This window comes from Rhamphochromis sp. 'chilingali' (assembly GCF_963969265.1).
Source record: "Rhamphochromis sp. 'chilingali' genome assembly, chromosome: 9".
Classification (NCBI taxonomy): domain Eukaryota; kingdom Metazoa; phylum Chordata; class Actinopteri; order Cichliformes; family Cichlidae; genus Rhamphochromis; species Rhamphochromis sp. 'chilingali'.
The window spans coordinates 17,108,117-17,136,048 of NC_137936.1; the positions used below are offsets into that span (position 1 = coordinate 17,108,117).

The window sequence follows — 27,932 nt, forward strand, 5'->3', positions numbered from 1 at the left end:
AGAGCGGAGAGAAAGAGCTAGAGACAGAGCAGATGCATTGGCAGGAGTAGAGCTGAGGCTTTTTTTTCCCTCCTTCCTGTCTCTCTTTGTGTGTGTGTGTGTGTGTGTGTGTGTGTGTGTGTGTGTGTGTGTGTGTGTGTGTGTGTGTGTGTGTGTGTGTGTGTGTGTGTGTGTGTGTGTGTGTGTGTGTGTCGGCACAGATAAAAAGAAAATGTGATGAAGGTGGGCAAGGACCACCACCGCCTCACAGCAAGCTGCTCATTCCCCAGCCTGATTGCCCGAGCCGTATCCAGCGTGGATGTGGTTGTGCGGCAGGCTAACGGCGCGTAAGCAGGGGGGCTCCATGGCTCTGTGGCAGTGAGAAGAGGAGGAAAGAAGGAGGAAAAAAAGGAGGAGGGGCTGTGGTGAGCTGGTGGGCTTCCTCTGCCTCACAGACACATTTTATTGACTTGCTAATTGGATGAGGCACTCGGAGGAGAGGATGCAGTGACCGAGAGGAGCTGCTCTCCAGAGGAGGCATACATGCAGAAGAAAGCATTGCTTGGGTTGTGGAAATCGGGCTACTTTATCCCTCTTTCCTTTTTTCTTTTTTCTTTTTTTTTTTTTTTTTAGCTTTTCTCGAGACATAACAACAGATGTTTTTTCAGCATCTCTCAGTGACCCTCGCACTGTGCATACATAATTTTATGCATGACATTGTCGATCGGAGGCTCCAGCTGCCAGACGCTTCGTGACAAGTGAATGATTTCCATTTTGTTGTTCCCCTTTCACCTGTTTTCATCTTCAGTTGGAGCTCTTTTCTGTCAGCCTTGTTTGATGTGCCATTTGATATGAATGGTAATCCGGCGGCAGGATGATTTCTTCGTCAGATCAAATGTGCACGAAGCCGTGAATGGATACTCTTCAGTGGGGAGAGAAAAAAAAGAAGGTATGATATGAGCAAAAGCCGAGACAAATATTGTAGTAGGGTGGCATTATACAGCTAGTATTAATATTAGCCCTATTCAAGAAATGGATCAGTCATGAATGTATAGACTGTTGCATAATTCCAGGCTGAAATCTGAGGCAGGGACACCTACTCTGTGGAAAGATATACCTTATTTAGATCCATCCATGTGTCTCTGTGTCAGATTTGCTCTGAATAAATGAATTTAAGAAGGAAAGCAAGGCAGAGAGGGAGAAGGATTATGAATGAATCAGTGGTAGAGACCAGTAGTAGTGGTGTGCATTGAAGAGGATTAATGGAGGCATTTTAAAAAAAAAAACAGTCTAGACTTGTTTCACCAGTGGGTCAGCCTTCTGAATATATTCCATAAATTTGCAATTCAAGTGTTCCTCTATTTTTTATTACTGACTTCCTGTTTTTATTAAGGTTTTAAGAGCAAACTTGGACTACTGTCAAGTGCATTAGCCCGACATCAGCCAAAATCTGCCACACATCATTTGATCAGATCTGTATTTGATTTTGTTTTTTCTTCTGGTCTTCAGTCTCATCCTGGTTGCCATGACCGAGGTGTGCAGGTCTTTTGAGGTCAGAGAGCAGGTGTCATTGCACTGAGGTCTGCTGTCCCAATGAGCAAAGCGGCCAACCCACAGAGACGCACCACCTACCTCATATCCCTCACTCTGGTGAAGGTTGAGGCTTTGCCAGAGGATGTAGCAGGAAGCCAGACGGAGGCTCTTCCAGAGGGGGAAGGGAGCCCTAAGAAGGAGGAAGAGGAGGAGAAGGAGGAGCTGAACATTACTCCTGACAGGGAGGAAGAACCTGTGTGTTTGGAAGTGGCAGAAAAAGAAAACACAGAAGTAAAAGAGGAAGTGGAACAGGTGCGGGTCAAGTATGGCAGCCCTAGTGAGAACAGAGGGAAGCCTGAGAGGAGGGATGGACACCAAAAAGACACTGTATCGGTTGGTAAGAGCAAAGACGCTTCTTTTGAACACCCACCTGTCAAGCAAATGGTTAAAGTATACGGAGGAACTACCACAGAGGGAACTGCGCGCAGAGAGGGACCTCGCTCAGATGCCTTGCGCCCTAAGACTGAGCTCTACCGGGAGCCCCCCATGCTCTTCTTAAAGGGTGAAAATGGAGCGGACTTGAGCGGTCGTTCACGTTGCAGCCTCCCCTTTTCTGTCCCATCACAGGTCAGCCCACGTCCTGAAGTCTTGATGAGATCCCACGCAGGAAGTAACTCTGCATGGAGGGAGTTCAGAGAGACCAACACAACAACCTTGTATCACTCTGCAAAGACTTTGGACAGAAGGGATAACCGCTTTGGGGACCAGTCCCCCTTAACAGCAGCTACAACCATGGGGCCTTATAGGGCGTCCTGGGCCGACAGCGATGGCAGGGGGGCGCTCATCCGTCCCGGAGCTCCCGTCAGTGGAGGATATTCAGGCATAATGACCCGGGACAGCCCTCAGGGGGAGAGATTTAAGACAGTTTCCGTTTCCTTATCCGCTACCGACATGTCCAGGGCTCAGAGAAAGCCCACAAGTCGTACCCTGGACAACAGCGACCTACATTGCCTCTCCGAGGACCTGAAGAAGGGAAAGGAGGGACAGGGAGGAACAATCCACCGTGCTCCTCCTCCTCCCCCTCGTGATCGTAAGATGCTCAAGTTCATTAGTGGGATTTTTACCAAAAGTGCAGGCGTGCCAGCCGGCGTCAACACTCCACCTCCGCTGTATCCACCTGTGGAGAGAGGTTCGAGTGAGGAGGAAGGTAAGGCAACCTCATGAATCTACTATCTCTTCATACAAATGCAAATGAAGGCTGTAAACCAGGGGTGTCAAACTCAAATACACAATGGGCCAAAATTCAAAACTGAAACAAAGTCGCGGGCTAACGTTAATATTTATTGAAATATATTTATTCCTCCAGATATAAGAATGAATCTTTTCTTATGGACTCAAACACGTTTGCTGAAAAACTGAATATGGAACAAGCAAAGCTTAATACTAAACAATATATATATTAGCTGTATAATACCAGTAGGCCAGCTCTAATAGTAATTTGGTATGGCTTCGCGGGCCAAATGTAATTAGTCTGCAGGCCAAATCTGGCCCGCGGGCCAGAGTTTGACACCTATGCTGTAAACAGTAGCACACCAGCACCCCTTTATTTGACAGTCTCACTCTTCTGGACTCTTTTGACAGACCCAGACCTAAATTAACACGTGCTTAAGAATCAGAGTTTGTTGTACATGGCGAACAATATGAATGAGATCTCTGGTGTAAAAGTGGCAACAACAAAAAAATCATTTCAGATATATTTTGTTTCACCCAACAGCAGTCCCTTGGGAGGAAAAAAATTAGCCAATTAAGATGATTAGTTTATTCTGTGTAATTAAGTAGGGTCCCGTATTTATTACCCATGTATATTGCCTTCTCTGGAGTTTGTGTGGAGCTAAACCCCTCAAAAAAACAAAACCACCCCCTCTTAGTTATGCTCGAATGCGCTCGCTTATTTATTCACACGTTTAATTTATGTGAAGCACTTGGTGAAAGTTCCACGCAGACACAAGTATAGTGGAAAAAAATGCATTATCATTACTTTAGTTTGGCTTAACGATTTGTGTGAAACATCTTCTGTAATTGTTTCCTTTGCATGTTTCTCTGGGGAAATAGAAGACTTGTGTAAATAAAATAAAAAATAAAAAAAGCTAACATGAACATGTGGTACCTTTACAAGTGAGCTTTGTCACTATTGTTGTATTGCATGGTAGGTAACACCCGAAGGGCTAGAAATGTTCCAGTTACTTAAAGCTAATAGGTAACTTTTCCTATTTAGTGAGATCAGATGAAACAATTCCACTTATTCGTGGGCTCTTGGTGTATTTGAGATTAGTTTTAGGGTGGAATAATAATAAATATGTAGTCATAAACATATGAGGTGATCATGGGAGATAAGATTAGAAATGAGTGCATCAGAGGGGCAGCTCAGGTTGAGCAGTTTGGAGACAAAGTTAGAGAGGAAGGCTGAGATGGTTTTGACATGTGCAGAGGAGGGATAGTGGATAGTGCACTGCACAAAGGATGTTGAATACGGAGCTGCTAGGAGCATGAGGAAAAGAATAAGATCACAGAGAAGATTCGTGGATGCAGTGAAGGGAGGACATGCATAGGGTTGGTGTGACAGAGGAGGATGCTAGGGGTACGGAGATGAAGCAGATTATTCGCTGTGGCGACCTCTAAAGGGAGTAGCTAGAAGAAGAAGAAGAAGAAGAAGAAGAAGAAGAAGAAGAAGCAATCATAATAACATCTGAGGAAATAGCATACCTTTGAGAATTTATAAGAATTACAACGAAAAGCAAATAATGATGTTTTTGTATCTGGACATAGAAAATAAATACCTGAGTGTTTTTCTATGGATGAAGAGTATTTGTTTTTAAGGTTAAGTGGTATATGTCCTTTCAATATTCAATTACTCTTTCACGGCACAAGTGGGAAAAACACAGCTACAGTAATGAATTTGTGCTGCTAATAGAAAACTTGCTGTCCAAAAACTGGTAAAAATGAACAATTTTGATAGTTATTGCAACCATTTCACATTTTTATTTGCTGTTCTCTTTGTGTTTAGCGGTTTTGGACCTTAGAAGCAATTTAAATATATCACCTTGTTTTATTGACCAATCATCTATTTAAGATGGTAATAGATGATGAAAACAAGCTTGTTGGTAATCATTAGATTTGCAGTGTAAAAAGTAAATGTCAAGTTAATATCTTAGTTAAAAATAGAAGCTGGATCTGATGTAGGCCTGCAGGATATCTGATGGAGAGGTGATTAGAATATCAGGTCACTGTGAATTTATAAACCTATGGCAAGAGGGGGGAAATTACAGCAAACTTTCTTAGAGAAGGGGAAGAGATTCAAAGAGATTTTTAAAGTAAGAGTGTTTCAAATGTGTACAAGCTGTTCCTCTTTGGTAAAGCTGAGGCCATCACAGCAGTAAATAGCAAAGATGGGGTTTTTTCATGTGAAAATGCTGTCATGTGTCTTGAGTGCTTTGACTCTATGTTTGGGATATCAAACAAACAGAAATGTGTTCAGTGTTCATGATGCAACTCTATCAATTTTTCATTTTTTTTCTTTCTTTAAAAAAAATCTTTGACAGGGTGTGTAGGATTTGGAGTAAGCCCTGAATAATTTGTCGGGAGTAAGTGGGACATGAATAATTAAGGTTTGGGATACACAGAGCTGTGTTCATCGGCGGAGCGAAGGGAGCGGGTCCCCGCCACTTCCTGCTCTGTGCGTGGAGTTAATCAGCCTTCAAATGCAGTCCATTCATTTGTCAGCGTTATGTTGTGTCATGATGAGTCTGTAATTGCAGCTTAAAATGTCAGCGTTCTGCTGGCGGACAAACTCGGTGATTTTGATGCAGAAAATATTGGCCAACACCGGCAGAATGTGAGATGCGCGCAGTTTCGTGTTTTCAGGTGGACATCACGTCTCCATGCCTCTCACACACGTCGCTGTATCCAAGAGAGACCGTTTATCGTATAGAGACCCAGGCTTGGATGGAGGCTTCTGGAAAATGGAGTTGCCATGGCAACAGCAAGCCGCGAGAGGTGCTATTTGGTCTGTGGTGTGACGCTCTTGATGGAGGGGAGTGTGGGTGCAGGTGGGGGGGATTGCCCAAAGATGGGGACGAGGGAGAGTGGAGTCGGTTTAAAGTTAGTATCTGTGTCCCCGTGGAACCAGGACGACGCTGCAGCTCACTCCACCCAGCTCAGCGTGACCTGCCAGCTTCAGAGAGTGCGCGCGCGCGTGTGTGCGTGTGCAAGAAATGTCTGTGTCATTGTCTCTGGTGAGACAGTTTCCTCATCACTGTACATCTGTAAGCACTATCGCATTGTTTTTGCCCCCGCTGATGGGGATTTGTGTTGTTCCTTCAGCTTCATATTTGCACATGTGTCCTCTGTGGCTCTGTCTGTCTGTCTGCCCCTCTTTTTTCTCTCTTTTTCAATGTCCATTCACCGACATCTTTCTGTCAAAGATAAAACAAAGGAAAATTCAGCCATAAAACCAGATCCAGAGCCTGTTCGCTACAAAGATATGCTTTATTTATAATGCAGCGCATAAAGGCATTTAAAGGGTAAAAGAAAAGCTGCAGATAATAATAAAATTGTAAATGAATTAAAGTTTTTAAAAATCTCTTTGTTTTAAAGAATTCTTTTGGCTGCCAATTCCTCAGCCCATGGGGATATATATATATGTATATATGTGTGTATATATATATATATATATATATATATATATATATATATATATATATATATATATATATATATATATAGATAGATAGATAGATAGATAGATAGATAGATAGATAGATAGATCTCACTGGTATAAAGCCTGAAACTAGTTGAGGTTATTATATAATATTCCTGCTGAATCTTGCATTTCTTTCAAGACAAATGTTGCAGCTCAGATTAAGTGACTTGTGATTTATACTTCTGTAGAGTCTGGAAAAGAAATATATCCATGACCTCAGAATTAAATTAAAGGCTGAGCTACAGAGGAACAAAAATAAGAATAAGAATACATTTTAACAGTTGCCTTGGTACTCTACCTCCCACACTAATACTGCTGTCTGTGCTGCTGGTAAAGAGTTTTTATCATGTAATTTGTCCACTCTACAAAATATTATTTCAGCCTGTGACTGTAGGTTACACTGAGTGATAGAATTACACAGTACAGGATTTGGTATTATGATGACAGTTAACCAATGTACTAGGTACATTTGGCCATACTCTCGCCATCATTTATCACCGTGACAGTTTTTAATAATTCTCAGTCATCATAGTTGACTGAGAATTAATGTTCATAATGTTCTGGTGATGTTCATATCGCTAAGAGGCAGTGACAGGAAAGCAACACAAACAGCTGTTTTTGCAGGGTCTAGTCATTCCACAAAGTGTGGTTAATGTAGCAAATATATTGTTAAAAATGCAATGAAAGAAGGTGTGTTGTGTATGAAAGTTTTTCACAGACAGTTCCTTCAGGAATGAAATATAGGATGGGAGGTAAATAGTGACTCAAATAGCCACTGTCATAACCGAGGTATGCAGAAGAGCATCTCAAATCTTGAAGCAGATGGGCTACAGCAGCAGAAGAACACACCTGGTGCCAATCCTGTCAGCTAAGAACAGGGAATTGAGATTATAATTCACAGTGGCTCATCAACATTTTGAACAAAAATAGATGCCTAGTAACTAAGTAGTAACTAAGTGAACACATTTTCTGTACAATAACAACGTTAACAGACGGAGGATTTAGTGCGCTCATCTCTAGAGTCCGACGTCTGCCGCAAGTTTAAAATGATGCTGATTATGAGTTAGCTATCATAAAGAGACATTTACTTTCTGTCTCCTCTCCTCCTCTAAACTGATTTCAACAAACTGTGTACACCCAGAGTCAGCCCTCAAGATTGTTTTCATACAAGGAAAATCTCCAGTGCAGTAAATCTGTGTGTTCCTTGAGTCCAGTGTTAGAGGATTACTCAACAAAACATTATTTCGCAGAATGCTGCATGAGCATACGTGTTTCTACAAATAATTCTGAAACACTGTGACTTATATTTGACTCAAATCTTAACCCACTTTAGGTTATTTGACTTTCTTATGCAAACGATCTTCCATCACAAGCCTTTTGAATCAGGTTTCATCTTCTCGATACCACAGAGCACCGAGTGGCATACTCGGTCTTGTTTCAGTTGACACTGACTTCTATAAAATTCATGAAATGAGGGGAACTGCACAGGGAATAAAATGAATTATCTCACTCCAGCTGGCTCATATCTCTTTTCTTTTTCTTCTTTTAGTCTTCGAGGGTGAATAAAAGAATTAATGGCTCGTTAAGGTTGGTTTTGCCAGTTAACCACAGTAAGAGGGAGAAAAGAAGGTGGTTTAACAATGTTAGGGTAAAGTAAAGATACCTGCCATGCTGGCTAACTCGTATAGACTTGCCCATTTGTACACTTGATTTAATTTTCTGGGTGCTCACAGTTGGGGGAGTGACAGCCTCTTTGAGCTCAGAGGGTGGATGGGGGCGCTTGAACATTAATGCTGCTCACTGTGTTGGATCCACAGATAGTTAGGCCAAACCTGGCCAGCAATCATACTACTGCTAAGTGTTTTTGGGACATTGTGTGTGTTTTAGAAACTCAAGGTTTATTATTATAGTTTTCTGCTTTATCCTGACTCTGAACTGAATCCAGTGACTGTTTTAGACCGTAACAATGCTGGAGACACTTAAAGTCATATTTTTATTTTTTATTTTTTTATTTCAAATGAGGCTAACTAACTGTGGTTTTCACTCATCATCAAAAGCAACTTCATGGTTGCTAAGTCTGCTGTAAAATGTTACCAAGGGTTGAATTGTTGTGTTAAAGGGTTGAGTAGAGCTATTTTGCATAAAAATAGCAAGAATATGTTTAAATATAAATCTATATTTTAAGTCAAATTATTTATTTAGGGGGCAGTACAGTAATGCAGTGGTTAGCATCACCTCACAACAAGAAGGTCTTGGCTTTGAATCCATCAGCCAGCCGAGTGCTCCCTCTGCGTGGAGTCTAAATGTTTTCTCCGAAGACTCCGGCTTCCTCTCGCGATCCAGAATGTTAGGTTTACCAACGACTCTAAATTAGCCATGGGCGTGAATATGAGCGGTACTGGTTGCCTCCATGATCTCTCCATGATAACCGTGTGACATACTGCCAGCCTGTCCACGGTGTACCCTGCCTCTTGCCCGATGACAGCTAGGATAGGCTCCAGCCCCCATGCAACCCTGACTTGGGTAAGATAAAGGTCAGGGGTGGATGAATAATGTATTTATACTAAATCCTACCGAACTGACTCCAGATCAGCACATACACCCCTATAAAAACTATCAACTTAGAATATTGGGCCTGTTTTTAGGCTAGTTTTTATTAGTCACTGGGCTGCCTGCGTCTCACACAAACCCCTCAAAAATGAATGTGAGGAGCAATACCACCCAAAATAGCACATAGACTCAAAGCAGAGGAATACCCAAGTGCTTTATGTCCTATATCACGTTATATATATTTGTTTGTTTTTGTTCCTGTGTTTCAACTCAACTTTTCACCGATGAATCCCGTCTTCCTCTGTTTTTGCTCCGAACGTTTGCCCTCAGTTGTATGCACCAGCAGTCAAGAATGGACGATGAGCCAAACTGTGCAAGAGCTACATCTGGTAAGCAGGAGACTATAGTTTTTACAAATCAGTTTGTGGATTTAATATTGAATTTATCATTTCTCTCTCTGTCTCTGCTCTTCAGGGTGTTTTGGGTGGTCTGTGCAGTGGGAAGTCTGCTCTGGTCCACAGACATTTAACTGGAAGTTACCTCCCACTGGAGAACTCAGAAGGTTGGTTTAACATCTCCACCCATTAAGAGCAGAGCTTTGTGAATTCAGTTCAGATTGATTTGGTTTAACTTATATAGTTGACAACAACAGTCATCTCAACTCTAAAATGTAAGGTAAAGGCTGAACACTATTAAAGTCAGATCTCCGACAAGCGACACCTGAGTCTCCTCCAGCAGATGGATGCTGGCTGTTTCTGATTTAGATGATCCAGGATCATTCTTTTAATCACTTTAATCACAATTTTAGTGCTGTAAATATCAAATGAGTTATTATGTAAAAGCTTTAAAAACATTTGTTTGTTCCAATATTTGCCAGGACGCCAGTATATTAAGGATGTGCTAGTTGATGGTCAGAGCCATCTGCTGATAATCAGAGAAGAGACAGAACTCCCGGATCCTCAGGTGGGTGGAGAATCGAGCTGAACTTGTTTGAGGGCTTATTTTTAATAAGAGTAAGTATTTCTTCCCTCTTGTACTTTTTGACTGCTATTATTTTTCCCTTTTGTTAGTTTGCAAGTTGGGTGGACGCAGTAATCTTGGTCTTCAGTTTGGAAAATGAGGCCAGCTTCCAGGAAGTTTACAAAATCTATCACCAGCTTGCAATCCATCGGCCCGTAACTGAGATCGCTTTCATAGTCGTCGGCACTCAGGGTAAGATGCTCACGCTCAGCATCTGTGCTTCCTTTATAATGAACTCTCGTTGTAGTTGGGTGATTTTTGCTTATTCCAGATAAGATCAGCAGCACCAACCCCAGAGTGATAGATGATGCCAGGGCCAGACAGCTCTGCTCAGACGTGCGGCGCTGCACTTACTATGAAACCTGTGCGACGTACGGCCTCAATGTGAACAGAGTCTTCACGGATGGTATGTACGTCCGTCATATCCAGAACCATATGGTGTGTGGTGCTGTAGAGGATGGACAAATATGAATTTTATTGGGGACTAATGTTTCATTTTTTAATTTAACTTCTGGGTTTGTTTGTTTTTTGCCACAGCTGCTCAGAAGATCATGGCAGCTAAGAAACAAGCTGCCCTACTGGCTTCTTGTAAATCTCTTCCCAATTCTCCCAGCCACTCTGGAGGCTCCACCCCAGTCTCCGGTGTCTTTCCAGGACAGGTAAAACCAGCACCTTACCTGTTGTCCATAAGAAGCAGCTTTTGTTACTCTATTTTCTGTATTTCATTTTGCTGTCAGGCTATTTTTAAAGTGTGCATGCTGTTGTATCAGGCTTAGCTATTTGCTCCTTCTGCTCAATTATCACTTCATCTCCTCCGTCCTCCTCCTGTTCCTGTTTTTTTCCCTCTCTCTCCCTCTCTTTAGGCGAGTAACGGTGGGCAGAGCAGCGACTACTCGTCCTCACTTCCCTCCACTCCTGTGATCAGTCACAAAGAGATTGGCAGAACACTGAGAGGGGAGAAGCAGGACGGTACTACACCTGTCTTGGTCCGTAGCGTCCGAAGACGCACCACGAGATTTGCGGTAAACTTTACTCAGTGCAAGCTCCAATCATGCTTAGAGACCCTTTTGCATTTTTACTGTCAATCTTCTTTCCTCCACTTTTTTTCTTACTCCAAGCCAACCCTTCGGTAGGTTTCCATGTTTAGAAAATGAGCTGTAAACACTTGGCAGGACAAACCAAACCCAATGCAGGAACATACTTGTGGTCTTAAGTTATATAATACAGACAGCTAATTAAGCTGAAGTGACCCTACATTAACTACAGCGTGCTAAATTATCAGCTAACTGTAGGCACAAGCTGCGTCCAGTGATGCAAAATAATTCCAGTAAAATTGTTTTCCTCATCAAAGCTGAAGCACTGACTTCTTCGTTTTTCTGTTTGTGGAATTAAGAAATTCAGGTAACTATGCAGCAAATTATTACTTGACATCGGCTCGGTCACATTGGAAAAGCTTAGTGGTTCAAAATATAATTTTGATGATGCTGAAAGTTTGTTGCATGCTTTAGATAAGTACTGGGCAAAAGTCTTGAGCCATTCCTCATTTCCTTATATTTTGCTTCCAAGTACCGGTAGCCAGGATTTGTAGCAGTTGCTTTGAGTAATAGTTCTCCAGGGTTTCTGAAGTTTTTCTCAAGGGATTTTCAGAGAAATGTGTTTTTTGTTTGTTTTTTGACACTTTCTTAGTACATATTTTAAACTTATCTTTAGCCACTTTGTTACTAACAAGCTGTTTCAAAAAAGTAATGATCCCAAACACACAATGGATCACCATCATTCAGAGCCCGGACCTGAACATTATTAAAGTAGTGTGAGCTCAAACTGACAGACAACAAAACAAAAGGCAGCCAACATCCAACGGGGAGCTTTTAATGTCCGTCAAGAAGCCTGGAGAACTATTCCTGAAGACTACTTATAGAAATTAGAAGAAAACTTGCCTAAGAGAGTTTAAACTGTGCTAAAGAATACATATCATGCCATACCATATTTCCATTTATGTTTGTATATCACTGCATCTTTTTCTCATTTTCCACCCTTTACTTTGAAATATAGAGACATGAGGGATGGCTGAACACTTTTCCACATCATTGCAATAATATAGAGCAGAGTAATATAGAGATAGGTGGGGCTAACAGTCAAAGACAATACACTGGCAGAGACATGTTGTCATGTTCCTGGGTCTGTTGACCCAGCGTTTTAAGTTTTAGTTTATTTGGATGTTGTTTATGTTTAAGTTCATTAGATTAGCGAAGTTCATTTGGTTATTAGACTCCTTGTGTTTTCTTCCCCTGTATTTAAGTTTCCCTCACCCTTTGTGTTTCATGCTGCGTGTCTTATGTTATCAAGTTTGTATTATCATGTCTGTCTCATGTTTCCTGTTTTATTTTGAAGGAGTCGTGTGTTCTTTGTTCATTGTATGTTTCAATATATGTTTCACTTCCCCTGTCCTGTCATTAGGCTCATGTCAGTCAGCTGTTCCTCCATGTGTTCACACTTCCCCTAATCACCTCCTGTGTATTTAAGTCCTCTGTTTTCAGTGTCTCATTGTCAGGTCGTCTGTTGTCCACGCCATGCTTCCCATCCCATCCCATCCCATCCCATCCCATCCCATCCCATCCCATCCCATGCCATGCCATGCTTCCAAGTTTCATGTCTAGGTTTTTCTTGTTGTTTGTTTAGTTCTCCCAGTTTAGGTTAATGTTAGTTTTACTTTAGTTTGCCTTGCCCTTTGTTTGTACCTTTTTTACCAGCCATATTAAATGACTTGCTTTTTGTTAACATTCAAGTTTTGTTCCCTGTTCCTTGGAGTCTGCATTTTGGGTCCACTCTTCACAATATATACAGTCTGCCTCCACCAGACTCTGACACATGTACTGTAATATCCATTACAAACATTGCATATTTGTAATGTCTATTATGTCTATAATGTAATTATAATATTATATTCACTTGGGGTTTTGTTGAATGCTGTGAAAATTCAGCCTTATGGGAAAAACAATCTGAAATGTCATTAAAAACCTGCATTAACAAATATTTGCATCACCTTGGAGACCTACTCATCTGGCTGACTCAACATTTGAATCTAATAATTAATGCTTATGTTTAATCACATGGATCATACTGGCTTTTAAGCTGCTAAATGCACCACATATATAGAAATCCTTCACTCATTTTGTCAGTGTTTTTTTACACTGGGCAGGCAGTTTATTCAGAGGATTATCAGAACAGCAGCCTCCTGTGTCTGGGGCTGAAGTTGATTATAGTGAACCAGAAGAGTAAAGCTGTGGGTCAGAAAAGCTAAACAGTGGTCTTACAGACGCCATACAGATGAGGAAAACTACAGAATTAGGGTGGTAATTCTCTCTGCGTTTATTGCTATAAGTGACCAGAGCTGTAAGCATTTGATTAGACACTTGCATAAAAATACAGATTAATGCAGCTTCATGTAAAGCTACAGACAATTATTCTGAACCAGTTGCTATAAATACACACTTATAAGCCAGCTTTTACAGCCAGCAGAAACTTTCCAGCAGAAGCTCTGGGAAATATAAATTAAAATCAGCAGTAAGCTGCCCATTCCTGCCTGATGCAGTTATTGTCCATCCTTCCCTTCCTTTAGGGCCGGAGAGGCAGCGACTCAAACAGAAGGAGCGCAGACTTTAAGGGCGATCTGGGCAGCGGGCGCTCCATTCCCATCAAACAGGTAGGGCACCGATTTGCACTTGATACAGAAACAAATATGATGTATCAGATGACCCTCAGCAGAGGACATCTCACCAGCAGTCACTTCAGACGTGTGAAGCCAATTTCATCGTGTGGCGTGATGAACTGCTGTGAGCTCCCATTCTGCCCTGATGAATAGTTAGTGGGTGTTTTTGGCAGCCAGCTTTCATTATGCTGCCGTAATATGTGAAATGAACAGAGGTGGGACCAAGTCATTGTTTTGCAAGTCTCAAGTAAGTCTCAAGTCTTTATCCTCAAGTCTCAAGTCAAGTCTCAAGTAATGTCAGGCAAGTCAGAGTCGAGTCTCAAGTCACTGGTGTAAAAGTCCGAGTCAAGTCACAAGTCTGAAACTTTGAATTTCAAGTCCTTTCGAGTCTTTAAAAAAAAAAAACGAAAAAATAATGTTGCAGTTATGCTAAATGTAAATATTAGACCATGTAATTTTTTAATCTGTGTTTTTCTCAACACATGACAAAATAGTGAACTTAGAAAATATTGTAACGTTCACAAGAACCAGACGGTTGGGGTCTCAGTTTGTCCGTTTATTCGGCACATAAGCCAGCGGGTTGTTAACTCAGGGGGAAGCGCTCTCGAACTACACCTCTCTTCAGCCTGGCACACACACAGAACAACCAGGTCCCCCCACCCCTTCCTGTACACCACCCTCACTACTTCCTGCAGCCCAACCAAACATGAATCTTAAAGGAACAACAACAGTGTGCAGAGAAAACCAACATGTCACTGTCCAGTAACACTTAACCATCGTTACACTGCCCCCCCAGCAATAAGTTCCTCGTCCCCGAGGGAACGACACAGTCTCTGAGGCGGGGCGGTAGCCTACGTTCCCTCCTTGACCTCCTGAGCCCCTGAGGAGGACGCGGAGCTTCGGGGCTTTGGGGTGAAGAGTCCGAGGGGGGGGAACGCAGCCCCGGTCGGGGGCCCCTCTGAGCAGGGTCATGGACGCTCTGTACACGTCCCTCTGGAAAGGAGGGGAGGGACTGTCCTCTGTAGGGGTCCATCCGGTCTCTGTGCAGCGCTACTATCCTCCCCCTAGGAGGCAACTGCACCCTGTAAACAACCTCCCCCACTCACTCTAGGACGCTGCAAGGCCCCACCCAGCTGCTATCCAGTTTAGGACACCGTCCCTTCTTCCTCTTTGGGCTGTAGACCCACACCAGCTCCCCAGCACGGAAGTGCCTCCCTTTAGTGGTGATGTCGTAATTCCTCTTTTGGCGCAGGCCTGCCTTCGCCAGCTGCTCTCGGGCGTAGGAATGTGCAGAATCCAGCCGGTCCTGCAGCTTCCTTGCGTAGTCCCGGCCCGGTGGTGCCTCTGGCGCGTCCGGGGGTTTCCCAAAAGCCAACTCTGCAGGAGTTCTCAGCTCTCTCCCTAACATGAGCAGGGCAGGCGTACATTGGGTGGAGTCCTGCACTGCCGACCTGTAGGCCATGAGGGTAAGGGGAAGATGGTAATCCCAGTCCCGTTGGTGTTCTGAGGTAAGGATGGCTAGCTGCTGGGCCAGCGTCCTGTTAAACCTTTCCACCAGCCCATCGCTTTGGGGGTGAAGTGGGGTGGTGCGGGTTTTCTTAGTCCCAAGGCGTTCACACATGGCAGCAAATACCTTGGACTCAAAGTTACGCCCCTGGTCACTGTGGAGGGTCTCTGCTGTTCCAAAGCGGCTGAACATCCCCTCCACTAATACATCAGCGACCGTCTCAGCCTCCTGATCTGGGATGGCGTATGCTTCCGGCCACTTGGTAAAATAGTCCATGGCCACAAGAACATAGCGGTTTCCTCTGTCTGTGCGAGGAAATGGGCCCATGACGTCCACAGCTACTCGCTCCATTGGGGCTCCTGCTGGTTGCTGCTGAAGCTGAGCCCGGGACTGGTCTTGTGGCCCTTTGTGTGAGGAACATGCATCACAGCTGCGGCAAAAGTCCTCCACATCCCTCCGCTGTTGACCCCAGTAATAGCCCTGGCGGAGGCGGCGAAGAGTCTTGGAGACCCCAAAGTGGCCAGAGCCAGTGCTCCCATGGCAGGCTCCCAGCACAGCTGACCTCAGCGACCTTGGCACCACAACCTGCCACCTCTCCTCCCCCGTGGCAGGATCCTTCCAGGCACGCTCCAACACCCCCTCCTTCAGCCTGAGAGCTGCAAACTTGGCCCACAGCCCCCTGGTACAGATGGAAAACCCAGTGACCTCATCCCAAAGGGGTTGCTCCCCCTTCTCCAGCCACTGCAGGACCGGCAGCAGGTCTGTGTCTTGTTCCTGCCGTGCCCTCCACGCCGCTGCATCCACCACCAGAAGAACCCTGCAGGCGAGCTGTGCTGCTCCGTCTATTGTCGTGAGTTCCCGCTCTATTTCCTCTCGCTTCTCACAGTAACGGCAGCCAGCTGCAGCACATGGGCGGCGAGAGAGGGCATCTGCGTTAGAATGGTGCGTCCCTGCTCTGTGCTCCACGGTGAAATTGAAGGCTTGGAGCTCCTCCAGCCAGCGAGCCACCTGTCCCTCTGGCTCCCTGAAAGACATCAGCCACTGAAGGGCAGCATGATCAGTTCTGACAACAAATGCTGTGCCGCACAGGTAGTATTTAAAGTGTCTCACCCCCGCCACCACAGCCAACAGCTCTCGTCGTGTGACACAGTAGCGCCGCTCGCTCCTGTTCAGGACCCGGCTGAAGTACGCCACCACCTTCTCCCCTTCCGGTCCAACCTGCGACAACACCGCTCCCAGCCCCACATTACTTGCGTCAGTGTCCAGGACAAAAGGCAGGGCGGGGTCAGGGGGGGCAAGGACTGGGGACTCTGTCAGCGATCTGCGGAGGGTGTCGAACGCCTGCTGACAGTCCTGGGTCCAGATGAAGTCACGGTCCTTCTGCAGCAGGTGGAAGAGTGGTGCGGCTATGGAGGAAAAGCCCTTCACAAACCTCCTGTAATAAGACGCCAGTCCTAGGAAGCTTTTGAGCTGTTTCTGGTCTGCTGGTGTGGGCCACTCGGTAATGGTGTGAATTTTTTCCTCCAAAGTGCTGATGCCCTCACGACCCAGCTTGTGGCCCAGAAACTCCACCTCCCTCCTCATGAAGTGGCACTTGTCGGGATGCAGCTTCAGGCCTGCAGCCGCCACCCTCTCCAACACTTGTCTCAGGGCATCCAGGGCAGCATCAAAGGAGCTCCCGTGCACTAGAAGATCATCCAGGTAAACCAGACACCGTTGCCGTGGGACGCCAGCCAGCACACTGTCCATGAGCCTCTCGAAGGTCGCAGGAGCGTTGCAAAGGCCAAAACTCAGGACTTTGAACTGCCATAGTCCCCTGTTAGTGCAGAAGGCTGTCTTCGGTCTGGATTCCGGGGACAGTGGCACCTGCCAGTAGCCACTCCGCAGGTCCAGGGTGGAAAACCAGGAGGACCCGGCTACTAAGTCGAGGGACTCATCAATCCTGGGAAGGGGGTAAGAGTCTTTCTTCGTCACTTTGTTGAGTGGTCTGTAGTCCACACAGAAACGCATCCTAGGACTTTTTTTCTTAGGCACCATCACCACCGCGGAGGCCCACGGGCTATCAGATGGTTCTATGATGCCCGCCTTCATCATTTCACACAGCTCCCTGTCTGCAGCCTCCTGATGAGCCAGGGGCAGGCGGCGGGGGCGCACTTTAATAGGCTGGGCATCCCCGGTCTCAATGACGTGCTCTACCAAGTGTGTCAAGCCAACATCACTTTCTTTCAGGGCAAAAATGTCACTAAACTCTTTTAGTACCTGCCATAGACTCTCTTGCTGCTGTGGAGTCAGCCCCTCACAGTTCTTTGACCAGATACTCCTCACTGCTGAGAGCCTCTCCTCCTCCTCCTCCTCCTCCGCTCGCTGTTCTGCTGGCGGGTCTGCAGGGGTCTCTGCGGTGGAGGTGGATGCCGCGGCAGATGCTGTGCAGACCGGGGGAGGAATAAGCGGCACCTTCTTCCCATCAGGGAGTACGAGGAGGCCTTTGCCTAAGTCCAGTACACCACCAATGGCTCGTAAAAAATCCAGCCCAAGGATGCAGGCGTCCTGCACGTCAGCCACCCAGGCAGCATAAGACACACCGAGGTCCCCCACCTTGAACTGGAACACTCCCTTCCCTCTCATTGGGGCCAGATCACCGGTCACAGTCTTAAGTTGCACGTTAGTCGGTTGTACAGCAGCTCCGGTTGGGACAATATCGGGTCGGACCAGCGTTGCATTGGATCCCGTGTCCAGCAGGGCCGTACAGGACACCCCCGCAATCGTCACTGGAACATGGCAAAAGCCGCCAACCTGGGTCCAGCCCACAGTGATGGCCGCACCGGGTGGAGGTGGCGGTGGTGTGGGGATGTCGTTCTCCCAGGCCCGTGTACTCCCGCCTACACGGGCCCGTGGGCGTTTCCCTGAACCGCTGCAAGCTTGGGGCACTGCCTGATGAGGTGTCCGACTTGTCCACATCCCCAGCAGCTCTGAGGTCGGCGGTGTGGGCCAGCCCGAGGGGAAGGCGACTGCAGCGAAGCTGTCTGCACCAAACTGCACAGGCCCGCTGGCGTCTCCATCTGTTCCACAGGTGCTGACACAGCCCTCACCACGTGTGCGTCGTCAGCGCCCCCAGAGGATCCTGCAAGCATCTCCCTCTCCAACGCTAGCTCCAGGGCTGCACTGAGTGTGGCCGGCCGAGCAAGCTGAGTTTGCATGCGGAGCTCTTTAGGGCTCAGGGCCTGCAGGAACTGGTCCCGAGCTAACTCCGCCTGCACTGATGGTGGCATGCTGTCATACGCCCTCCGGCAAAGGCACTCGACTTCATGGGCCAAAATGCGGAGGGGCTCACCTGGCAATCTGCGTCTGTTGTGGAACTCCGACCTCAGCAGCACTGGTTGGTTATACTGCCCGAAGCGCCTCTGAAGTGCTCCGACCAGAGCATTATAATCTCCCCTCTGCTCCTCGGTCAGCAGCAGCAGGCATGCAGCTGCATCCTCACACAGGCACAAAGCCAATTGGAGAGCTTAATGTTCCTCAGACCAGCCAGCTGCAACAGCTAACAGCTCGAACTGTGCGATAAACACTTCCCATGGCGTCTTGCCGCTGAACTTAGGCGTTTTTATATTCGCTGCAGCTTGCTGGGCGCCGCCATGTTTGTTTACATCACGTGACGGCGCGCCAAGCGAGGTCGACTCCTTCCCGCCGGAATCGCGGCCGCTGTGCGAACAGTTCCTGAGCCTAGTCAAACCTGGAGAAAATCCAGCCTCGGCAGACAGCCGCAGCGCCGTTTCCCTCACTCCATGGGCGGGCGAGCGCGGACGAACCTCCCTCTCCTCCGTCTCCTTCTTAATCCTGCCCGGCAACATCCTCGTCTCGTAACGGCAAGCGTCGCCGGCAACAGGGTCTCGGGCGTTCTGGGGTTCTTTTTTCTTTCTTCACTTCTGACACCAATGTAACATTCACAAGAACCAGACGGTTGGGGTCTCAGTTTGTCCGTTTATTCGGCACATAAGCCAGCGGGTTGTTAACTCAGGGGGAAGCGCTCTCGAACTACACCTCTCTTCAGCCTGGCACACACACAGAACAACCAGGTCCCCCCACCCCTTCCTGTACACCACCCTCACTACTTCCTGCAGCCCAACCAAACATGAATCTTAAAGGAACAACAACAGTGTGCAGAGAAAACCAACATGTCACTGTCCAGTAACACTTAACCATCGTTACAATATACACAAATTGTGAAATTGCACCTCTTTAAAATGCAGCTCAATTAAACCTAGCTCCAAGAATAATTTTCACCGACAGTTCTGAGATAAGCTGCATGTTATTCTTGGATGCGGTTGTAGGACCGGCTTTAAAATCGCATGACAAAAATATCATACATATTAAAAAAAACTGAATCACCAACGTAGCCTGGAAAACATTTGCTAGTTAGATGAAGTCAGCTATCTCATCTTAGCATATTTATATGCATATTTATAATCATACGGTTCTTGGAGTGAGTGCACACACTCATGAAGTTTAGTAACTTCCGGTCACTGCAACAAGCCCAGGTACAGTTTACCGACGGATGGGTGCAGGACCTTGAAATGCACCGTGTAGAACGAAAGACCATCGTACGTATCATAAGTTTACCAGTCTCACAAATCGTCGTCATAAATACACATTCGTTAACCGTTTATTAATAGGACCTTTGAGCTCAACGGTAATTAATTAGTAGTGGAAATAATTTCTGGTACCCATCACAGAAATGTAGCAGTGACAATAATACTGTATGCTGTAATCGTACTGGGCAATTAGTGATACAAAAAACCTGTTTTATCCTGTGAATAAAAGTATATGTTTTTGTCAATGTACCATAATAACAGAAGCGAAACGCAATATTGTGTCAGGACAATTCACTATTTATGCACAATAAATAAAGGAGCATAGCGCGACAATTTCTGTTCAGCGCCAGACTTGCTTGTAACCTATATCACTAATTATGTTATGAAAATGACGCATTAACTACAACAGCAGACTGACCTTTGTGTAAATGCTTGGAGCAGACTAACCTGTGAGCTGGAGAGTTCTGGGACGTTATATTTGATCTTTGAATGGCTGCAATCCAGGCCATCCGTCGCGTCTTTGTTACTTCGGAAACATGGCTCGAACAATTTCTCTTAAACGTCGTAATCCGATAACAACCGATCTCTTTACCCGTCGGCTTCCCGTGGCTGTCATGCGACCGGCTATTGCAGTTAATAATACAACAGCTTCTTGACATTTTTGTGTTTCTTTTTATCGCTGTGTGACTGATTTTAATTGAAAGCCTGCGTGCGCTAGTACCGCTTGCCACGAGTTCCCAGAATCCTTTGCGGTTCTACCCGTGAATGACGTCACATTTTCAATCTCTATATAATATGCATGTTAAATTTTATATTTGGGGTAAAATATCAAGTCTTTTCAAGTAAACCGGTTCAAGTCCAATTCAAGTCCCAAGTCATTGGTGTAAAAGTCCAAGTCAAGTCACAAGTCTTAGAACATTTTTTCAAGTCAAGTCTAAAGTCATAAAATTAATGACTCGAGTCTGACTCGAGTCCAAGTCATGTGACTCGAGTCCACACCTCTGGAAATGAACACTTGAGACATTAGCAATAAATTGACAGTCTTCTGTGTTGTCGCCTCTGTAAGGGCATCTTGCTGAAGCGCAGTGGGAACTCGCTCAACAAAGAGTGGAAGAAGAAGTATGTGACATTGTCCAATGATGGCATACTGTCCTATCACTCCAGTGTCAATGTGAGTCGGCGTGTTAACAGAGCGCTCCAGAGCATTATGCTGCTGAAAGCACGACTGATGTTTGATGGTAATGGCTGATGTCTGGTTTGGCAGGACTACATGCTGAATGCCCCCGGGAAAGAGATGGACCTGCTGCGAGTGACAGTGAAGGTGCCGGGAAAGCGGCCGCCTCGCGCCATCCCTGCCTGCGCCCCCCCAGCTGGGCTTAACGGACGGGTCAAAGACGTTCAAGGAGCTGAGGGTAAAGATGTTCTCTATGGTACACAAAAGAGGGAAAAATCTTTAGACGTCTCACAATAGCTAAACCTTATATACCGTATATTTAAATAAACCTCGTGTAAATTAATTATGTCATCTAAAGTTACTGTGATATTGAACAGATTTTGGTCTGGCTAATCTAAGAAGCTCAAGATTTTAAATCTCCATGCTGGTACTTTTCTCTGTGGAGCTGATAAGATGAAATATTTTACCTGATGACCTTTTTCTATTAGAGACAGTGATAAAAAAAAAAAAATGTAGATATGTAGAAAAGAAGGCTGCAGAACTGCTTTGTACGTATTGTTCTTGGTATTTTAAGACGGTTGTAAATGGAGGGGTCAAGCATTTGTGCAAACGGGGGGAAATTGCAGCAGGCTGTGAAACCTCTGCAAGACTACAAAACAGCATCATAAGGAATTTTGCAAGTGCTTTAAGAGTGTGTGGGGAAACTAAATCAGTAATGCATGCAAGTGTCAGAAAGCGTCACTGTTTGTTTTCACATTTAGTGTTTGACTAAATTGCTTTATTATTAAGTATGTGGTTGTTTATATGGTTGCTACTCTTCCTGTAGTCCCAATGAGTGCAAGCAGTCTCCTGCAAGTTGAGGAGATGGAGGGGCTGGGTGGTGCTCTGTTCCTGAGGGGTAACAGAGGTGTGCAGCGATGTCCTTCCACACTATCTAACCACGCTCAAAGCATTGGTGAGTATGGGACTAAAAACATGTAAGACAGTGAAATTTCTGAAATGTAACAAAAACAAAATGTTATTGAAAATGTTTCAAAACTACGAAGACAGCGTGGCTGTGATCTTTGAGCCCTCACTGCATGGGTTCAGCAACACTTCACAGCACACTGTCATTAACGTCGCCTCCACAAATGCAAGAAAAATCTTTACTTTGCAGAGAAAGAAAAACATTCTTTAAAAAAAATTAGGAAGGCTGTCACCTTTTCAGGCCACAAGCTCATTTAGGCTAGACTGAGAAAAAGTAGGAAACTATTCTGTGGACCATCCAGTCACAATTTGAAATTATTTTTGGGTGGCATGGTTACCGCATCCTCCCAGCAACAGAGAAGAGGGACCATCCAGCTTGGTATCAGCATACAGTCCAGAAGCCAGCATCCATAAAGGCGTGGCACGATATTTGTGCATTTGGCCTGAAAGACGTACAAAGGGTTTGTTCCCATGCAGATGATATCATTTTTGGGAAATGTCTTGCTTTTTTTTTCAGCATGACAAAACATTCCTCACCATCTGCAGCTGTGTGGCTCCACAGCAAAAGAGCTCAGGTGCCGCCTGCAGTATTGAAAGCGAATTTAACAATATGAAAAGAAAAACATGACAAATGAGGCCCTGAAATATTGAGCAGCTGAAATAGTATTTTGAGCTAGGATGGGAAAATATTTCTCTTTTAAAACAACAACAACATTTGTTTCACTTAGTTCTCATAAGCCCAGAGTTGATGCAACACAGTGGTAAACATGTCCCTGCACCAACCTTTTAAAAAGGTGTTGCTGATATCAAATTTAAAACGAGCACCTATTAAAAAAAACAACATAGAAAAACCTTAAAATCTCTCAGTTTCAGCATTTGATTTTTTTTTTTTTACTATTTCCACCAATTTGTGAATGATTGCATTCTGTGTATAAGTCATACAGTGTCCTGCTTTTTCGGAAACAGGGTTGTAGTAATTTTACGTTTGTTATCCTGTCTGCTCGTTACAAGACTCTGCAGTTGAGGGCATCTCGAGCTCTTCCTCTACCAAAGACGTAGGTTCTGCCTCCCCTGTCACGGACAGAAAAAAGCATCGCAGAAAGAAGAGCATGAATCAGAAAGGAGATGCCACCGCCGGCCAAGCAGATGGTAAATGATTACAAGCTTCAAATATGTTTTCATAGGCACCGATCGGGATGTTTCTAATGATATTTGCAGCTTTACTACACATGACGAAGACTTTGTGTTTTTCGCTGATATTTTCTCTCTTCTCTTATGCAGCTAAGCGCAAAATGTGGAAACTCAAAAGCTTTGGTAGCTTAAGAAACGTAAGCAAGACAGGTAATATAAATCAGCTGCGCTGCCTCCACACATGCCAGGCTATCACATTAAGAGTCAAGCTTCTAATTTAAAATATTGACAATTAATCAATTAAATCCTGCAGATCAGCAGCATAAAACTAAACCTTGCTTATGCACAACTGTGATCCTGAAGTGATGTTAATAACCTACTGCTCAAATTTCTGCATCCAGAAATCATTAAAAAAAAAAAAATCTGAGCTCTGTGTTATTGTCTTTCTTGTCTCAGACGAGGATAACTTTGACTTCCTCGTTGTGTCGAGCACTGGTCAGACGTGGCATTTTGAAGCACAAAGTGTGGAAGAGAGGGACTCCTGGGTCCAAGCCATCGAGAACCAGATCCTGGCCAGCCTGCAGCTGTGTGAAAGCAGCAAAAACAAGGCAAGAAACGACAGGAAAACATTCACTCTCTGACACACAGCAATCTAGTTTTTCATTCATTCATTTTATTGCCAGTGACAAATGGTAAATATTACAGACTTCCTGCAGATAAAAAGCTCCTTGAGAAAAAACAAGAACAGTGATTTTTTTTTTTAAAGATCCACCCTAAGTTGTTGTTTTTTTTCTTTCTGTTACTGTCAGTACAATGACTGCGGTCATTCATCACTTTTTTCTTTGCAGAAATAGATTTAAACAGGAGAGTTCATACAAGTTCATTTATTCTGGTTACTGTTTGCCTCTCACAGGCTCGAAGGAACAGCCAGAGTGATGCAGTGGCTCTGCAGGCGATACGCAATGCAAAGGGCAACAACTTCTGTGTGGACTGTGACGCTCCCAGTAAGTCATGCTTGCCTATTTCATCCCTAATTTGACTGCTCTGTTTGCTTTCACGTTTGGAAGTTTTAATCAGAGCCGAGACCTCTTTTGTTGTTGGTGTAAGAAGCTGCATAGAGCGAGGAGAAAATAATTTGCTGCGGACTTGAACTTCTTTGTGTTCGGACTCTAGAACAAATGTGGACAATCACCGTGGAAAATGGGTATGACCCTCCTCCATCTGACAGTCTGAAAATAGCTTTCCGTGCCTTAGAGCGTTCAAAGCGGGGTACTTTTAACTTTTAAATTGGTATTTAGCATATTTGAAAACAGTCATTCATCCGCATGCTATGAGATAAGACAATGGAGTGTGAATGCAAATATTTTTACTGTATGTGCCTTTGTGTGGTATTTTTCACATCCCACCTGTACCACATTTTTCATATGATCTCTGTATTGTTTGAGGGCCAGATAAAGAATTTTGATGACTTATCAGATCTAAATTAAATTTAATGCTGAGGTTTTTTTTATGCTGATTTCTCAGACTCTTCTGTTGTGCACCATGGCCGATCGGGCGCATTTTAGTGGCACGCAGCCAAATGAAATTGGTAGACTGTCAGTTTCAAATGAAGTTAATTTGTTGTGTGCACGCTCCCTCTTCAAGATCCGACCTGGGCCAGTCTGAATCTGGGCGCTCTCATATGCATCGAGTGTTCCGGCATCCACAGAAACCTGGGGACTCACCTGTCACGGGTTCGCTCTCTGGCGCTGGATGATTTGCCACGAGAGCTGACGCTGGTTCTCAGTGCTATCGGCAACCACATGGTCAACAGTATATGGGAGGCACGCACAATGGGCCACCGTAAACCAGCACCCGATGCTACACGGTAAGGACAAATCATCTTTATATATATATATATATATATATATATACACAAGTTTTCTTTTTTTACAGTATGGACACATGAGCTGTGCAGCTCTTTCTCTGAGTCCACTGGAAAGTCCAGTGCTGTCATCTGTCAGCTGTAAATGCTGATGACTCACTTGTTTCTCTGTCCTTGTCTAGAGAGGAGCGGGAATCGTGGATAAGAGCCAAATACGAGCAGAAACTGTTTGTGGCGCCGTTGCCTCCTCCTACGAGCGAGGGCCCAGATATCACTCTATCTGGCCGTCTTCTGTTGGCAGTGATGGAGCACAATCTCCCCAAGCTGCTGCTACTTTTGGCCCACTGCACTAAGGAGGACATTAATGCCCCTCTCAGCCTGGCACGCTCCTCCCGGTCGCTCTTAGCTCTGCGGCTGCCCGCTTCCCCCCTGCACGCTGCCTGTCAGCAGGCTGATGTGGTGATGACGCAGCTTCTAATTTGGGTTTGTTTCCCTTTGTCTCTCTTTTTTTTATCTTACACTGGTCCAGCTACGAAGCAGGTATTCTCAAAAATATATAGGGATGTTGCTGCAGTGGAGGTACTTGGTTAGGTAATGATTATAAATTTCTTCATCACAGCAAACCATTTTGTAGAGCTGTGCAAAAATGGTAAAATTACCTCCTCTGAGTCGTTCACTCAGCAAAGAACAAAAGTGGTCTAAATAGATGACTCAGCAGACAACTGAAGGTGATCTAAATGTCTGAAAGGTACAAAAGCTCTCTTAATCGCACCTTTCTGACATCATTTAGGGCAATCCTGTTCAGGCTTAACTTTTTTCCTACACATTCTAAAACTTCCTTGAAGTGTGGAGGATGGGATTATTACATAATCTAATCCACTTTGCTTTCTTCTCTTTTCCCGCCTGCAGTATGGCTGCGATGTTCGGTATCGGGATGCTCAAGGCCAGACAGCGTTGGCTCTGGCTCACAGCGCTGGCAGCCAAGAGTGTGTCGACATCTTGCTCCAGCATGGATGCCCGAACGAGCCGCCCCCATCCGTCGCCGCGACAGTCGGTTTCGCAGCGGCAGCCACATCCAGCTTCCCTGTTGCCATGACACCAAGCCTGACGGTTGCCACGACACTCAAGATCTCGCACAAGAGCGGCGGCACAAGCTTGAGTTACAGCACCTCCAGAAGAGCAGTGTCATAACCGAAATGTGGTGTGGCATAAAGCCTGTGCGTCAGAGTGTGTTAGAGTATATGTTTGTGTGTGTGAGTTTGTCACTTTACCCTCATAGTGTCATTGCGCGTCCACACAGGCCAGCGGGACTGATGGACATGTTGCCAGATGTTGCACTCGTAGAGCCAGATGAGGTTCTAAAAGGTGTCTGTGTGTGTATCAGGAGTGTAAACTGTGAATCACACAGCCACATGCAATCTGCTTGAACGATTTAACCAAAAAAAAAAGGCAAAGTCTTCTCATTACGCTTTACAAGTGACGGTAAGGTAAAAGGAATACGACATCCTCTGCCTCTGCATTCAGGTTTAAAGGAATGTATTTATCCTGTATGGAGGACTGAAAGTGCCAAAATAAAAATAAGCGCATAAATGACAAAATGTATATAGATGAAATACAATTAAAATTATATTAAAATTAATATAAGCAAAGGTTAATTTATAAAATGTGACAGGCTGATATAGCATCTTCAGTTCTTCAATGATCTCCCTAGGCAGTTTTTTCTGTTGTCAGACTGGCATTTATTAACCAATTGACAAAAAGCTGATCCCACTTTAACTGAGGCAATTGTAGAAATAAATACAAAATAAGGGAAATATACAGAAATAAATAGAAGGGGGATTAGGTTGCAAAGGGAAAAAATGTAAAATAAATAAAATTTAAATTTATTTATTTAAATGTATTCTTACTTTTTTTTATTTTGGCACTTATAGTCCTCCATAGTTATATCAGATTGTATGATTCACGTTTCAGAATGCAGTCAGTGTTCAACTTTATTCTCCACTCCATTAAAAATGGCCTCAAAGAAGCTTATCAGAGTATCTCCAGGCCAGACGTAAAGAGCTGCAATAAATTTTAAGATTTGAGGGGCATCTTGAATTTCTAGCGTTAAAGATCGCAACAGTTTTTCATTTGGACTGTGAATGTGTGTTTATGCTTAACACAGCTGCTAATTCAGCTCATAAACGATGTGTAAGCCGACATGAAAAAGGGAGGGCTGTTTTAGAGATAAACAGAGTACGTGTATAGAAAAGCATTGATAAAATACTATGATTCTAAAAAAAAAAAAAAAGCCTAATTTTCCAGAGTGTTATTGTATGATTTGTACAGTTGGTTATGTGTATAAAAATCCAAGGGTTACTCTGTTCAGAGATTTACTGTACAGCGCCCCGGCCCAGTTATTCTTTGATAACCGCCTGATTAACTCTTTGACATCCAAAACGGGAGGTTTTTATGTTACATTTGTATCGGTGTGTCTGACATAAATAATGTATAGGATGTATGCATTATGACTCCAGCAGTAGCTCATTATCAAGGCGAGTGTAAAACTAGATGTGCAAATGAACAAGTGAAATGCCTTGATTTTGGTCGAATGTAGAGAAAAAAAAACAGATAAGTTAACTGTTTTAAAATACTAACATGTTTTTCCAGATAATGCAGTTTTTGGTGGACTGTCAGGGTGTTTTGTTTTTTATTCCTGCTGTGTCTAATAGAAAGGGAAAGTAGGGTTTGCCAGATGCAGATGTAGGCTCTCATCTACAAAACCTGGATTTTGAACGATTCGATATTTGTAAACATGCACCAGAGGAATGTTCCCCGATTTAATAGCTTTTTTTAACGGCATAAAAACATCTCTCCTGCGGTACTGTACGTATAAACTTGTGTTTATCTGAAGGCTCAGCTGACTATACATGTCTGTGATTTAAACATCTTCTTCCATTTGTATTCCATTTGTATTTTTTTACTCATGCAATGATTCACAGAGTATTCATTATTAATACACTAAGGCTACTGCCCAAGCTGTGGTGTTTTTGCTTAGAGTTGTGTGTGTGTGTGTGTGTGTGTGTGTGTGTGTGTGTGTGTGTGTGTGTGTGTGTGTGTGTGTGTGTGTGTGTGTGTGTGTGTTCAGATTTGGGTTATTGACTTATTTTGT

At 44.5% G+C, this 27,932-nt stretch overlaps 1 protein-coding gene across 1 annotated transcript; it reads left to right on the forward strand.

Annotated features, from left to right (window-relative positions):
• The first annotated feature begins 83 nt into the window (after positions 1-83).
• LOC308402897 (arf-GAP with GTPase, ANK repeat and PH domain-containing protein 1-like) lies at positions 84-27,932 on the forward strand. The gene is made up of 20 exons (XM_080892033.1): positions 84-928; positions 1,489-2,719; positions 9,152-9,210; positions 9,296-9,383; positions 9,699-9,784; positions 9,892-10,033; positions 10,113-10,247; positions 10,379-10,500; positions 10,705-10,863; positions 13,461-13,544; positions 20,713-20,817; positions 20,911-21,058; positions 21,647-21,775; positions 22,798-22,935; positions 23,068-23,127; positions 23,374-23,525; positions 23,831-23,921; positions 24,562-24,784; positions 24,964-25,264; positions 25,691-27,932. Exons 2-20 carry the CDS (start codon positions 1,573-1,575, stop codon positions 25,970-25,972), a joined length of 3,651 nt encoding a protein of 1,216 aa, XP_080748159.1. The 5' UTR covers positions 84-928; positions 1,489-1,572; the 3' UTR covers positions 25,973-27,932.